This window comes from Cyclopterus lumpus, chromosome 22 (assembly GCF_009769545.1).
Source record: "Cyclopterus lumpus isolate fCycLum1 chromosome 22, fCycLum1.pri, whole genome shotgun sequence".
Classification (NCBI taxonomy): Eukaryota; Metazoa; Chordata; class Actinopteri; order Perciformes; family Cyclopteridae; genus Cyclopterus; species Cyclopterus lumpus.
In genome coordinates, this window is record NC_046987.1 from 2,605,642 (window position 1) to 2,622,251 (window position 16,610).

At 39.9% G+C, this 16,610-nt stretch overlaps 2 protein-coding genes and 1 long non-coding RNA gene across 5 annotated transcripts in view; all 3 read right to left on the reverse strand.

Annotated features, from left to right (window-relative positions):
- Window positions 1-3,222, reverse strand: part of syne3 (spectrin repeat containing, nuclear envelope family member 3) — a 36,215-nt gene extending 32,993 nt beyond the window's left edge. Inside the window, exons 1-3 of one of the 2 annotated variants that reach the window (XM_034563052.1) lie at window positions 3,079-3,222; window positions 1,292-1,449; window positions 238-410 (exon numbers count right to left, since the gene is read on the reverse strand). In XM_034563052.1, the coding sequence (XP_034418943.1) occupies window positions 238-410; window positions 1,292-1,435 (317 nt within the window). In that variant the 5' untranslated portion in view covers window positions 1,436-1,449; window positions 3,079-3,222. The remainder of the gene's footprint in view (window positions 1-237; window positions 411-1,291; window positions 1,450-3,078) is intronic. The other variant, XM_034563053.1, reaches the window with a different exon arrangement.
- LOC117751297 overlaps window positions 1-16,610 on the reverse strand; it is an 830,737-nt gene that overhangs the window by 756,249 nt on the left and 57,878 nt on the right. The gene's annotated exons all lie outside the window — the stretch shown is intronic.
- Window positions 11,655-16,610, reverse strand: part of gabrr2a (gamma-aminobutyric acid type A receptor subunit rho2a) — a 57,499-nt gene continuing 52,543 nt past the window's right edge. For both annotated transcript variants that reach the window (XM_034563057.1, XM_034563056.1), the window contains exons 8-9: window positions 16,244-16,452; window positions 11,655-14,591 (exon numbers count right to left, since the gene is read on the reverse strand). In XM_034563057.1, coding sequence (XP_034418948.1) covers window positions 14,256-14,591; window positions 16,244-16,452 — 545 coding nt within the window. In that variant the 3' untranslated portion in view covers window positions 11,655-14,255. The remainder of the gene's footprint in view (window positions 14,592-16,243; window positions 16,453-16,610) is intronic.

Consider the following 16,610-nt stretch of genomic DNA (forward strand, 5'->3'; position numbering starts at 1 on the left):
CACACACACACACACACACACACACACACACACACACACACACACACACACACACACACACACACACACACACACACACACACACACACACACACACACACACACACACACACACACACACACACACACACACACACACACACACACACACACACACACACACACACACACACACACACACACACACACACACACACACACACACACACACACACACACACACACACACACCAGCACCTGTGACAGTGGATGATGTAGGTGCTGGTCTCCTCCCATAGGCCTTTCAGGTCTTTGAGCTTGGTGTGGGTGTGGGTCCTCAGCTCTTCGTCTCCGCTCTGCAAGAGGTTCTCAGCTGCCACCAGCGCCATGTCCATCTTCACACGACCTTCATGCTCCGACTGATGGATCTTCTACACATTCAGTAGAGCACAGATAATACAATTATAGTACAAATTAAAGGCAAACAGTGTACTGTATATATCTAACATAAAAAAACTCATGCGGTAAAATGACTGGGAGCTTATTAGAATGTGATGATTGATAGCAGCTTTCGCACACAACATGTATCATTACTGCACATTTCCCATTAAACCTATTATCTGTCACTTCCTGCCAAGCATCTTTGACACAAGAACTTTTTTGGTATGATTTATTTATGTTGCACACATTTCTCCTAAAGAAGTTCATTAAAGACGCGCATGAGTCTTCTATGAAATCCCACTCTCAGAATCTAAGATGTAACTTTTGGAGAACTTGCATTAAAGGCCATGGGAACAACAAACAAGAAATAAAGATGTGAACATAAACAGTTTGTAGATAACTGAAGGTTTCTTCCCTTTTCCCCTGAAAAGGTTTTTTCTATTATTTGGGAGTTTTTCCTGATCCGATGTGAGGTCAAAGGTCAGGGATGTCGTATGTGTACAGATTGTAAAGCCCTCTGAGGATAATGTGATTTTGGGCTATACCAAATAAATTGAATTGAATTGAATATATTTAGGAGCAGTATTTGCAACTTACTTTGCAGTTACTTTGTAAATATAATGCTTTCAATTTTCGACTTTTTTTTTTTAAACGTATTTAAATCGCCAAACCTTTTAAGGATTACATATAAATTATATTTCAGTTTTGTATTGAGTATTGTTTCATTCACCTTCTCATGGCTGAAGACATTCATCACATCTCATGTGTCACTTTTATCCTATCTACTAAAATGGAAGTAGGCAGTGGACTCTAATAAAGGATGCTCAGATAAGGGGTCCGAAGTGAAGGGCCAGTAAGGGAGGCATCTCACCTCCGTCTCCCTGAGCCGGCCCTCCAGGGCATCCAGGGGCCCTTGTGTGTTGTCATTAGCCTTCAGCCTCTCCTGGATGGCCCGCATCCAGGAGAGGGCCGCTTCCAGGCTCTCCATGAACTCCTGCTGCTCCTGCTGCGTCATGGCCAGTCCCTGGGCTGAATAGAAGATCAGAAGTAAACGTCTGTATCAGCAGGAAAATAAAGTTAAAGGAAAAATGTATTTTCAATTACTCAGACGCTGATCAACGCTGCCGCCCATCTGGCTATCGGACTCACTATTGGCGATCTTGAGTTACAAAAATTGGATAATATTGAAAATGGAAACAAATGCCTCTCGTGCATCCCCTAACTCATATGATTGATGAAAGCAACTCTCTCTCTCTCAGTAGAAATCAAAAGAAGAATTTGACAAAACTGGTTTGTATGATCAAAACCAGCAGACACACTTCTTTTGTGACTGGTCATGCCACTCTAACACACAGACCTACAAACTGGATAATATATTTCAGACTTTTTGAAGAAACTTAAATAACTTGTCGCCCCATCTTGATATGTGCATTTCAAGAACATGGCATTGGAACAACACCAGGAATGTCTGACTGCTCTGAGAGCAGCAAGGTAGACTCAGTGTGCCCTCCGGACAGGCCGCTGGAGGGAAAACTCTGGGGAGGACAGAACTGGCAGAGGGAAGGCGAGTAAAGCAGCGTCTGGGAGGGAGGGGTCCTTGGCATCGCAGGAGCACAAAGAGGCACCACATCATTTCTTAGAGGGGAAATAAAACCCAGGAGGCGTGGGACGATTTCCCGCATGACTCATTTCTCCCCACAACCACAGCATTCCTTCTTTTTGCTGGTTTAGCCGCAAACTCTTGAAACTTGGTCATATGGAGAAAGACAACAAACTGTTCTTTATACATATCCAATCCAAATGTGTTTTGTTTTTCCTTAATAATCTTTTTTTTTAAAAATAGAACAGTGTCAATGTTAGCATTCTATTCAACAACTATGTATTGGGAAACAGGCAATAATTTTGTCTTTTTGGAATTCACAAGTCTAGTTTGTTTGTTTTATATAAATGAACATAACACATTTCACTAAATTCTGTAATCCAAATATGGTTAGCTCAACAGATAATATGCACCTGCTAGCAATTAGTACCAATGTAATTCCCAGTTTCTCTTTAGTTTGAACACACTCACACCATGCGGGCTATATTTATGTGTAAACAGAGGACAAGCTGCACGCATGCGTCATAACAACTCACAGTCCTCTCCGTCTGAAAAGAGGAGCGTTACTCTTTGGTTCAATTGGAAGCAGACCGTTGACAGTGAAGCCCCTCCTCCCTCCGCTTGACAGCTCGCGCAGTAAACTCGCGCATTAACCCCAACGTTAATCCAGTTCACTCGCACGCGCCGCCGTCCGCGGTTACGCTCACTCGGTTTGCACGTTATGGGAAGTGCGCTCACCGTGCTCGTTGAAGCTCGCTCAGTGTAGTTTACACGCAAAACTTCAGTCTGATAATAACGACCTAAATGCTATGCTAATTTACGGCTGAAGAGCCAACGTAACTGCTTTACGTTCAATATCTCCAGCCGCAAGAAACAACAGACCGGTCTAAGCCACGGACCCGTACCTCCACATTTAATTAATAAAGTACAGTAATTTAACGTGAGCTCGAGAGGCTCCCACGTTCGTAGATAGAGACGGGCCTATTCTCGTTAAGCTAACCGAAAAACGTTGCAGTTGTTTTGGTCAAGCACGGCTTTACGAGCATACAAACACTCACGGCTTCGTGTTCATCAGGTGGGAGCTGCCTCGACAGTGAACGCTGTCCGCCTGTGCTGAGTACAGTGAAGTTATGGCACAGGAAGTAGAGCCGAGGGCACTGGGGGCTGGAGTCGACACACACTTTCATGCTGCCTTCAGTGACAGCTTGTAAATTATAGTACGGCCCGACATAACGACAGAAACATCCTTCGTTTATTACTAAAATCTATCTTTCAGTGTCCGGGGAAAGAGCAACGGACATAGCAACTTACGAAACTTAATACAATGCGTTTCACATGTCATACAAATAACAACGTTTTAACTAAAACCCTTAAGTGATGCATTCCTTTCGTTCCCTTAAAGAAGGAAACAGGCGCTGTGGGTGAACGTTATTGCAACACTACAAATATAGGACGACAAAGATACTATCCAATTTAATGTTTTAAATATGATGATCAATAATAACCCTTTCCAAATATATAGCACCTTTAGGCTTATAGTACACAGCAATTCTGGGCGACACTAAGGTATGGTATTTTCCAATTATTAAGGTAGTTCACATGTTTTACCACAAATTATTCTTATTAAGGATTTATAAATACACCTAATGTATTGTGGATTGTTTACTAAAGTCCATAATAGCCATTAAAGAAGATTCCTCCAAAAATAAATTATATATATATATATATATATATATATATATATATATATATCATTATATATAATTATGTATATATATAAATCGGGTTACAACTTGTGTAAAATGATAGTTATCTTAGTTACTAAGTGTTTGTCCTAAAATAATATATGTTCTTTACTAACATCTAATGTATATTAGGGAAAGGGATGAGGCTTTGTGATGAGGTCGTAGAGCAACCAGCTATCTTATATGGGCTTACAATGTAGCCCTCTCCTGAAAAGAAGGGAAATAAAGACATTTTTTAAACGTATTTATTTGTATCATGCAATTCTTTTAACCAGCACAAATGAATACTCATGTCTAAAAGAAGAGGAAGAAAAAAAAACTCCCAACATAAACAGAAAAACTTCAAATGCGAGTGCTTCTTGCTATGGGACAGCAAAAGGTTTAATTGAGCCTATTTATTTATGGAAAGCACGCATAACAGCTCTTTTTAAATATAATTTCAATTCATACTGTATTTCAGTAGTTCTGACTCTAGAAGTGTAATTCAGTGTTACCGGCAGCACATGAACTCATCAGCAGACCAGCTTGAACCAGAGGAAGGAACAAATCCAGGGCAGCTGCTGACTCAGAGGCTCACACGTCACAGATTCAAACTGCAGGCCGCGTCTCAGAAGTCTCTTCCTATTGGTAGAAAGAACAGCAACACAATTCATCAAGGGTTTGAATTGGAAATACACAGTAAATACTTGAAGTGTAAATGTTCAAGAAGAACATTTAGATCCCCATTGACCACATGCTACAACAATGTGTATATATATATTTTTATTTATTTATTTAAATTTAAACAGGAAAAGCCTCATGCAGCTAATGATCATTTTCAATATGGATTCATCTGCTGATTATTTTTCTCCATTTACAGTTCCATTAATCCAATCTCGTGATATTTTTGGTTTGAAAACCTGAATCTGTGAAGTAACTAAAGCTGCCAGATAAATGTAGTGAAGTACAAATGTTTTCCCTCTGAGCTGGAAATGGGCACAAAAACATCACTATTGCCCACTTGTTGGCATCTAGACATGTAGAGTGTTGGTCTTTAGATTTCTAGTTCAAATAAAAAGTAAGATATAGGTCATCTGGAAAAATGTTACTTAAAAATGTGGGCAAATAACAGAAAGTAATAGTTGACCCTTTAAGCTAACTAAATGAATAGATGAACCAGACAATGATCAGAGAGTCCCAAAGCTGAGCAGAGAATGAGTTACTCTCCCTCCGGTTCGCCCTCAGGTAAACACTGTTAGCTTGGTTAGATTGGTTAGCTTCCTTGCACCTTTACGATAGCAAGCTCAACAACTGTGACCAGAATTAGCCTGTTAGCGAGAGCAACTGCAATGCGTAATGCTATACTGCCTAGCTGCTGCTGTAAATAAACACATGTAGCTGTTTATAGTTGTTTACCTTAACAAGGCTGCACATGCTACCTACCTGTTAGCTAGGCGGACTTGTGAGCTTGGTTGATGGGCCAGCATCACAGTGAGGAGGAAGTGTTAGTGCCTTACCTACAGTAGCTCCAGAGCAACCTATGAAGAAGTCGGTATGCTCTCGACAGCAGTTGTTGATGGTCTGTGGGGTTGGATGCGAATGTCCTCCCCACTGACTCCTGGACCTTTGACCTCTTCTCGGGATTATGTGTTTATTCAAAGCCTTATATATTCTTTCTCTGTGCCAAAGAGCTCTATTGTTGTCCAAAAACTATTAAAACACATCAGTGAGCCACACAAGTAACATGTTCTTTCATTAACATGAACACACACACGTTTATTTGAACTCAATCCCACGTACACTGTAATGCCGCCCAAAATACACAGTAGAGCACCAACTGTGGGCCTCTGATAGTACTCAACAATGAATGGTTGATTAAAAACTACAGTGACCAATTCTTTTGGAAATTTACCAAAAAATAAAAATAAATAATGAAATTATATCTATCTTCAGTATATTGACATATGGGCTTGGAGCCACAGACCACGGTGGAAGAAAAAAACTAATAACAGACGGACTAACACATTGTTGGTTTGGGTTTTTCATGGAATTCCATTGCTGTGAAAGATCATTCTTCGTGTTCATCATCTCAATGTCAGTATTTTCAATTTGGGAATGAATCCCAGCTTGTGTGATGACGCTCCTGACTTATAAATCAGAGAGTGAGTAGCTTCTCCTTTTTGCATTCAGCTTGTGTATCCAGGTGATACATATTCATGAGCACCTGTTTGTGTCTTTCTGCAGTTCCACATTAAGGGCCCTGAGATGCTGTCAGAATCTTTCATACCGTTAAACAACATCACACTCCAATCCCAGGGCTGTATGGTTGTGCCTCACTGGCTCTTTAAAGTGGGGACTTTTTCATGCATTGGAAAAATGTGCATCTATTTTTCTGCTGCTAAAAGAAAACCATGCATGTCCTTGCACTCTTTGGGGATGCACTATTAATGTAAAAAAAACACAAAAATAAGATAGAGAAAAAGAGAGGGAGTATGTAAAGTGTAGCATAGGGCTCTTGCAGCATTACAGCTCAGTTCACTGCCGTTCAATGTTTTAAACAGTGTTAACTATCAACTGGCTCTGTAGCACTCTGAGATTCTTTTCAAATGAAAAGTATTTTACAAATAAAATGCATTATTATTATTGTTGCTGACTTTCGTTATGAATTTCATTTAGTAAATAGACTTATGAAAGAGACAGTGGCATGCTGTAGAGGGAGAGTTATGGTGACTGTAGTGACCCTGTTGCCTATCAAAATAAGGCCACCGCAGCTGATTAGTTTATTTAGATACTTTCAAAAAATGACAAAATAAAGTCTGTTAAAATGTTAATTGCTGCAAATGACCCTTCACTAAGTTCCGCCCCCTGCTGACTACACTGTCACTTACTGCGCTGACTGAAGAAATATCATATTTTGTAAAAATGTGGTTTCCGGGAGAAATAGACAATATGTGTTTGAAGGATATATCCGGAATGTCAAACCGATTTAGCAATGAAAAGAGGATAAAGATAGAAGCTAACGCTTCAGATCACAGTGTAAAAGTGATCCACCTAATCATTAAACAGAAGACAATGAAATTAAGGAACACTATTCTTGAAAAGCTGGGGAACGCTAGATAATGATGTGCTAACGTACTCTAACGTACTCTGCTAATGTTCTCCATCCAACCTCTACTGGTAACAAGTATCACTATGACACAACCTTCGACCATCAGTAGTTTGAAATCCACAAAAAACAGCCTGAAAATGAAGAAATTCTGAAACCATTGCAGGAAAGTCTCTGGAACACAACCAGTTAGTTGTAGGACCCTGGTCAGAGCTGGCCGATGCTACGCATTGATTGGCCAGTCTGCATTCAAGGAGCAGAACTGGATAGATAATCAGTCAGGTAACGTTAGGCTTCTAAGCTAGTTATTGTATTAATCAAACATTACAAATTAGCAGGTAACAGGGCTACTAAGACTAAGCTAATCAGTAAATGCAGTCATGCCTACGTTCCCTCAGCCCAATGTTTCCTCAGCGGCATCCTACCACACTATATTGTTCTATATAACTCTAATCTATATTACTTTTGGAAATATCGGGCCAACACAATCCGATGCAGACTGCAGGCAGTACTGCTATTACTCGTTGCCTTCGTTGGTTGGGTTGAATAGATTTCGGCATAAGAAGTGAGATTGATTAGGCTTAGGGTAAGAACATTAGAGCAAGTCAATCAGAGGAATATTCTCATTCTGCATAATAATTAGTTGTGTTTTCTGAGAAATGGGCCTTCTAATCAATGGGTGTTTGTTTTCAAAATAACATGCTGTCGGACAAATTGGATTTTTCAACAAAGGGTTGAGGGAATAGAGGACTGAAGAACATAGGGCTGATGAAACATAGGGTTGAGGGACTTAAAGCTGAGGAAGCATAGGGCTGGGGAAATATAGGACTGTGAATCGAGGGTTCAGGGAACATAGGGCTGAGGTAACCCAAGGTTGAGGTAACATAGGGCTTAGGGAACATATGAGCTGAGGAAATAAAGGGCTCAGGGTTGAAGGAATATAGGGCTGGTGTAACATTGGTTTGAGGGAACAAAGGGCTGAGGAAACATAGATGTGCTCCTGTAAAAGCAGCTAGTAGGATAATGGTTGTACAGATGTGAACATGTGTTATATCTGTTTTTTGTAATTTGTGTATAGATGTTATCAAGTTCAGGTGCAGTGCACACACAAATGTTTCATTCTGCACTCCGTCTGTCAATTTAGGTATTATGATAAGCTCAGAGCAGAACTCTATGTTAAGGTTATTACATCTGATGTACATTGATTATATGCCAGACAATGATATGAACACTGTTGCTCACTGGTCATGTTTTGCAAAGGTGACCCTTATAATTGAATGTGTCGCACCAGTTTAGGCCTGAGAGTGTTTAGTTCTGAGCCTGTAACATAATCACATATTACCAAAAAAAACTGCTTAAACGTGTCTGCTTGGATTTTAAAGTTTGATTCAGTGAAATTGTCTAGCCCCTCCTCAATGCTTTAAGTGAGGGCATTAGATCCACCTTAATTGTCCTCAATCAACACACACCAACTAAATGGTCACTGTTTTGGACATGCGATACAAGTTTTTCAGACAACTAGCTGTCAGCGGCTTGGAAGTGTGATGAGCAAATCTGAAAATGGCTGAAATCCTCCCAAGCAATTTCATTATATATCCATTTAGCATTCCAATGTTGGGTTTGAAACTTGAAACGTAGCCCTGTAAAACTACTGGCAGAAAGTACTATCAAAATGGACATGTTTCTAAATCAAAGGCATACGTAGTTCATCATAATTACATTTAATATACCCTGATAAATACATTGTAACATTCATTAATGTCAGTAGCAACTCATGAATGCTTACAGTGAAAGGCCTACAGAACATTTCAATCACAGGCTTCATGTTTCAGAAGATAGGAACAGCTTCCAAAAAAGGTATAAACTTAATAAACTGTGACAGTATGTATGAATAAAACTTTACTCTGGACATTAAATATTATCAATCAAATGTTTGCACATTTTCAGTTGAGCAATGCTCACATACCCAATTATGAATATATGTATAATGCTGTAATTTGATAGAACCATTCATGGCTGTCTTTGATTAAATTAGACACATGGTCTATAAATGGCTACACTTATATATAAAGTTATTTGAATGTTTTAATAAATATTTACATTGTTACAATACATTAGCACAACCAGTAGATTTTAAATGTCACTCTATTATAACAAGAATCAATTGTGAATTTTTTTCAAAAGGTTTTCGGGGTCTGGAAGAACTCTATATTTCCTCGGCTTCAAACGTTTTTTTTTTTTTTTACTTCACACATGTATGGCTCCAAAAGATATATGTACTTTACAATTTACAGGGATAATTGTAACAATTTGTACCACCCCTTAAGAAAATGTTAAAATGTGCATGTTGGTTACTATCCTGGCTTTTCAAGTGCAGTGGTCCTGAAGTGCAAAAGAAAATGTCAGAAAAGAACGTGGTCCTCGGTTTGAATCCACAGGCCGGTTTATGTCTTACCCTCTGCTGGGTAAATGGTTATTAAAATAAAATTCTGGATATAAATAAATAAAACATACATCCTCTTTTTGACACCACAACGTTACAGAATTCACAGCATTTACAAAAACACGACATTTCAGAAAACTTGACATTTAAGAAACCAGAAGAGGTAGCTGCTATCTTGTACATCCTTAAAGGTGCAATGTATAAGATGTGGACAGAAATTTTGTTAAAAATATTCAAATAGTAAACTGACATTATCGACAGAATGTGAAGAGGTTATAGTGACCTTATGTCAAAGACGTCTGTGTTGCAGAGAAATTTGCTAAAATGAGCATGCTAAGCAGCTAGCCTCGGCCCGACCTGTCTTGTAATACCACTTGTACCTGGAGGCGATATTGAGTAACTGTAGCATCCAGTTTGCCTTCAGAAGTAGCGCTGCCTGAGCAGTAGTCAATAATACATCAATGGTTCATTTACGTTTTATAGTTTGTTTATTGGATTAAGTCCAAAGTGCCAGGCACAAGAGGACAATGTGACTTGTCGCCGTGAGGCTACATTTCTGGCACATGGACCTTCTGTTGTTATCAAAACATACCCTGACTGTATAGCCCCAGTAAGTATCACAGTTACCACACACATGGCTAACGGGAACTATAGACCGACGCCACACCGGAAGATTATAAGTAATTCTAAGAGTTACTCTCTGAGTTTCAGCAGTTTGGTTGGATTTTGCATATTCTTTTCCTACTGTTATTGAATAGTTGTAACTCTAGACTATAACTTTAGATTATATGGATGCAGTGGTAGATTTAAAATGCTGAACCCTAGTCCTTTGGAGCATCTGACCACACAGCGTATTGAACTTGTTTTCATATTTGATTTATTCATCTTCTTAAAATACTGTAAGTGCTCTCAAGACCAACTGCAGTGAATTACCAAAGGGAATTAATTAATTAGCTGTCAAATATGGCTGTGAATAAAACTCTAAATACGCAGATGCCTGGCTGCAATTTAAACAGCAATTTAATTAATTCTGCTACTGAAATGGGATGATGGGAGCTACACATGGCCAGGGTGAGCTTGTTTTCTTCCTCAGCACGACCCTGACAGGTGACCACCCTGAACAGTGACAGGTAATCTTACAGAATGTGGCCAAACTAGTCCGTATCTCATCACAACATCTTAAAGCCTCGACTAAGTTCCAGGAGAACAAGTCGAGCCGCACTACAGACTGTAAATTCAGTTCATGGGTGGTGCACAAAAAACAACACAAATGAGCACACCTTTTTCTAATTCCAACTTCCTGTATCCATCCCAGGAAGTGATCTAAAAAGCTGTGTGGTCTTTATTTTTCTTTCCTTTTTTGATTTTGTGTTTTCTGAACTGCATTTTGTTTTTCAGTTATGCACTTCTGGGGATCGAATATTAATTAATCTCTGCTCCGCTAGCCTTGACCAGCCAATGCGTTTTCTTATGGTCAGTTTTCGTTATCAGTCTTTAAAAATAGCTGAAAAATGATGCTGGGATGATCTGTCCATGTTATTACATAAGTACGAATATCTGTCACTGAGTTTGTGATTAAAACTTGAGCAGCTAATCCACAGAGATGATGATTGGTCAGGACCTTGATGAGTTCATCAGCTTCACATTATCAGATACACATGGTGAGTAACTATGATGCAAGAAGCCATACATTCAGTATTCATTTACAAATGACAGCCATAGTTTTGTGATCTAGGGAATATTATTTATAGAAGAAGTTCAGGGAAACTCATTGGGCTTTATTCAAGAAACACAAACAGATTGGTTCTCAAATGGCTTTTCGAGTGATTTAGTAGAACTTGCCACATTCACTAATTGTCTCGTATTTTCAATTGAAGAACATGTGAAATTATTCTGCTGTTATCCATACACTAAAATATGAATATGAATATCTCAAACGGCAAAACGAGAGACATACGGAACCATTTCTTCTTCTTTACATGACAGTACAACTCTTAGGTGACTCAGCAACATGACTCGTTAATTTTTCGTTGTCTTTTGCAGGCACCTCAATGTTGCTATTGATGGTGTTAAAAATTAGACTTTCCTTCCTGGATATATGAAATCAGGACTTCCATATGGGAAACATGGGGCAGGATCTTTAAAGGTTTATTTGGCTCATTAATTAAGCTTATTTGAAATTCTCACAAACGCATGCTTATTTATGCACATCATGTTTATGCTGGTCAGTTATCTGAAGTTAGGAGTGTTTCCTAAATCTAATGTGTCATACTAAGAGAAAGTTAAAATGTTCTTGCATGAGGTCCAATATTCTGCCCGGTCAGTGCAACATGGACAAGAAAGCTGATTCCAATGATATTAAGTGATTGCCTAATAGTGAATTTATTTTTATTAAGCCAGCTTTTGCTCATTCTGTTTACTCACAAAGACAAATAACTACAGTAAGCTGAGGAGAAAATATCCCACTCGCCAATAAACCTTTGAGATATTATAACACACGTATCCCTGTATATGTCACATGCTAAGGCAATTAGCAATAAATAAGAGGGCCCTTTAATTAATCCAGTGTTTTGTTGTGAACATTTCCAGTTTATCAAAAAGTCATTGTAGTCTTTAGAGAATCATCATAAAATCAGAACAGCATCAGAACAGCACAACAATACAAAAGCAGTAAAAAATACATGATCTGAATATTTGTTTTAGGCATGTTATCTCAAGATCATTACGTATACCAAATTTCACCAAGTGATCAAGTTGTGTTGTGGTGCTGAAGATAGATAACATAAGTTCACTTCATTCAAATATATTCTTTTTTTTCTGCTTTATCAATTTTACCATAAAAACCCACGTGGAGCAATGAGGAGATTGTGATGTTCCTCAAATAAATACATGAAGCAAATAGAAATGTTCCATTTCCTCTACTCTACTTCCTCCAGCCATCTTCTCCTGGTTTAATAGCAACAGACTGGAGATGTAGCACCCACCAACTGTTTATCTTGATGCATCCAAGACATTATGTAACAACCTGTTCTCACTCCCAACATGTCAAATAGCACAGCTTTTTCAGTGTCCCTTGGCGTCTGATAGCACAGCGCCAGGCTTTCAAATAACTCCAATATACACCCACTGACTCGGTGCGATTGACGCAAGATAGAGTGCACAATGTGCTCGAAGTGTGTAGGTGGGAGTGGCGGTGGTGGATGGTTCAAACAAAAAACATGACTTTCACCCAGTTGTAGTCGGTGAAATTCACCTACGGGTGATGTTATGAACCCAAACACGAGGGCGTTTGATGTTCTGACGTTTGTGGGATTTCCACAACAAGTATAAAGCAGAAGTAATGGTTATTTCTTCCACGGTGGATGGCGGAAATTATAACTGTTTCCAAGGAGATAAGCCCCAGAGATAAGCCACGCCCCCTCTCCGGTGCGTCTGGCGCGAATGAAGCGAATGACAGCATTGGTGTGAACGCAGTATTAGTCACGTGAGTCGTGACTATACTGAGTCACGACTCACGTGACTAGTGGTCGGGGTCATAAATCCCCGTGTCATCCACAATCTTTTCTCAAGTTGTTCTGTTGCCTAAACCTAAATATATAAATATACCTGTGAAGAAAAGACACAAGTGTATATTCGTCCAAATCTGACGCCAGAGGGATATATAGAGCAGCACAGTCTGTAATTTAGGGCCACTGACCAAGCTGCCATATTTGATGAATTGGAAGTGAGAATGTGTTGAATATTCACATCACAAATAACGCTTTTGTGGAAATTCTGTTAAAAATATGGGCTCCATTTAGATGGACATCACTTAAATATCACGGCAGAGAGTAAAGACTCATTGATGAAATCCACTCTGACTGACCACGAAGTGAAAACACCACAGGCTGCATCTGAGCCTTTAATGCTCAGATGAAGATACATTGAAGTCATCACAAGAACACGTTGTTATCCATGCTATCAGTGGAGCTCTAGGGAAGGTTGTGGTTACTTTGGTCCAGACCGACATAATGTGGAGAATATTAGATGGATTGTCTTGCAATTCTACACACATGTATTTCCCCCACTTGGTGAATCCTACTGACTTTGGTGATGGTCTGACTTGGTATGCCTCTAGCGCCACCATGAGGAGGACTTTTTTGGGGGTTTGGAGTGAAATATTTATCGACAACTCTGGGATAGATTATTATGAACTTTGGTACAAACATTCATGTTCTGTGTGGAATACATAATTAACCATCATCATCCAGTTTCAATTTTCACAATACTTTGGTTTATGACCAAATACCAGAACAACTATGACATTCCCATCAGCCTCAGCTGTACTAGCTAATGTTTGCATGCCATACAGGGATGGTGGACGTGCTAAATGTTACCTGCTAAACATCGTCATAATGTTAATACAAACATGTTAGCATGTTGGCATTAGCATTAAGCTAAAAGCACCACTAAATACAGCCTACGTCATTTCTTTTTAGATAACCGGCTTAAAGAATATGGCCAACATGTGTCATTGTGACATACTAACAATTCAATGTAAAGAGACCTATCAATTGAGTATCTCACAGCAATTAACCTTCTGTCAACCGTCGGATTCAAGTACAAAAATGTACTTTTTCACCTACCAAAGCTGGCAGGAACAGCCGTAATGAGGAGCTTTTCAACAACACTCGACAGTTAAAGGAGCTGAAATAGACTGAGGGAAATAGAATTAGTAGTTTGAAAACAGCATTTCAATGAATATGTTCTTTGTGTGTACTTAATGAAGCGTTAATGAACATTCAAATTGCTGCATGGGGGGGGGGGGGAAGAAGAAAAGTCTAATCAATGCTGAATTTTTTGTAGAACTTGCATTTTGCAGAACCAGACATCCAGTACAACAGCACCCTTATAATTAGTGTCCCATTCTGATGCAGCATCTGTGCTGCCTGTGTGTTAATCTCTCAGGCCCAGGAGCGTCTTTCAGCAGTAGACGGACCAGTAGATGAGGTTGAAAAAGATGTAGGAACCAGGGAAAAACATCCGGGAGTATTTGTCAATGGCGTGCGTGTTCTGGATGATGTTGAGGGCACGCAGGCTCTTCTTCTTCTTGGTGGTGGTGGACTCGCTGCTCACTGACAGATGGACCACCATGTGTTCGGGCTTCTCCAGAACCTCGTGCAGCTCTTCCTGCTCCTCCTCTGGCACCATCGGTTCCTCAGTGTAGCCGGCCAGGCTGTTGGTGTCGGCCTCGCTGTAGGTGCCATCCAACATGGTCATGGTCCGCGTCTGAGAGATCCCGCAGGTGCAGGGCAGTGACTGGCAGGGAATAAACATACAATGTAATCATTATTGTGACGCAAGGGATTTTAATAAGTAATCAAACTCATTAGTATTCTGAGTAGATAGTTTAATTTGGTGATCCATGCTAAAAACGTTGTTTTGTTGTTGTGGGGAGTGGTTATTTTGTTATTCGCTCAAAAAACTCTGGTCCAGAACGAGATCAACTATAGGCAATAGTACCACAATATTTGTTATGAATAATCATGGTCCTCAGAGGATAATCTGATTTAACTTTCATAAAGGTAAGCTTTCCTCTTGACTGAGGCCATCAGTCCAACTTTCTAGTGTAGTTATTACATGTCATTTAGCTGACGCTTTTATCCAAAGCTACTTACAACCATATTACATTCATACACTGTAGACACAGCTACAGGGAACAACTCAGGGTTGAGTGTCTTGAACAACTCAGGGTTGAGTGTCTTGCTCAAGGACACAACGACTAGGGCGGGGATTGAACCACCAACCCCCTGATTGAAAGTTGGACCTGTTAACCACTGACCCACAGTCGCCCGTAGTGAGTATTCTCAACAACTATAGGCAACTATATGGAAATATTTAGTATGAATATTCATGGTCCCAACAGGGTAATCTTATTTAACTGTGTTGACCTGACATTCACAAAGGTCATCATTTCCTCAGCATATTGATGTGGGATTGAGTCAAAAATAATCAACAGTGTGTGTTCTTTGTAGCATACAATCATTATTGGTTTTGCTCTGCCCATTTAATTGTTTACAATGGTTTACTTTGGTTTTATTACCTTGGGGATGTGTGTTCATCATCAAACCCTGTATATCATTTGATGTAGAAAACTACTGCGGTCTTCTAGTTTCTGGCAAACTGAGAATATATTCTATTATCCTAAATGTTTCTGCTCACAAATAATGAATCCCTCCTTTCCAGGAGTTACTTGATCAAGTGATATGAATAATTAAAACAGACAAGCCATTTCAGGAGTGTTTAAAGTGCAGTAAAATGAAAGGAGTCTTCGTAGCCGAAGGTAAGTACAGACATCCATCAGTCAGTCAGTGTGGAAACAGCAGTGCACATGATTCACTCAGGCTGCCAAACCACCTGCTGTGTAGCACTCAGCAGCCTCACAAAGATCAAGTTCAATGTCATTTCAGGCACGAGATGTTGAACGTTTCCAACTTTCTCAAACTAGCGTTAACAGTAAACGCTCTTTGTTTCCGTAATGGAATCAAGGATCCTAAGATTCTGTCTGATCAAGAAAACGAGTAACTCCCTCTCACTCTCTCTCTTAATCAACAGTCTCCAGTGTATAAAGAGCTGGCTTTATTCTCTGTCCTTCGCTTGTTGGCACATCTCATTCATTTGACTGTGGTGAGTCCGACTGCAGACGCTTGAACTTACAGAGAGATGAAAAGTTGACTTTGTGTGTTGTTCAACAGAAGTCTCTCTCTTTGTGTCACTGCTGCTCTTGTCTTTTAGTAATGTGTCCAGACAGCCGTGGCTGGAGCTCTTGGAGTTCACCGAGCCGCTAAAGGGACCGTTCTGGATCGTTAACCGGGAGAGGGATGCCTCTCTTTTTTTAAATGTTTATATTGCATGTCATTTTGGAGTTTTTTTTCTCTCACAGCACCAAACAGCAAACCACAGAAACTAACCTGAGACCTCGCCCGCTCTCGCATCTTGCGCTCCCGGCGGTCTTGGACGGTGGACAGGTAGTTGACGGCGGCGTACTCCAACACGGACAAGAAGACGAAGACGAAGCTGACCCACAGGTAAATGTCCACCGCCTTGATGTAGGACACCCGGGGCATGGACGCATTCACTCCGGTGATGATGGTGGACATGGTCAGCACCGTGGTGATGCCTGGACGCATGAGACACACCTCGTTGTTATACTTCAAGGAACTGCATGTTGGAAATGTGTTTTACTATTTTTACTTTCATCGTGTAGACACAGTATAATATTCTGGTCTGGATCAGGTGTTGGGCAACTGGAGCAATAACATGACCACTTATACAACA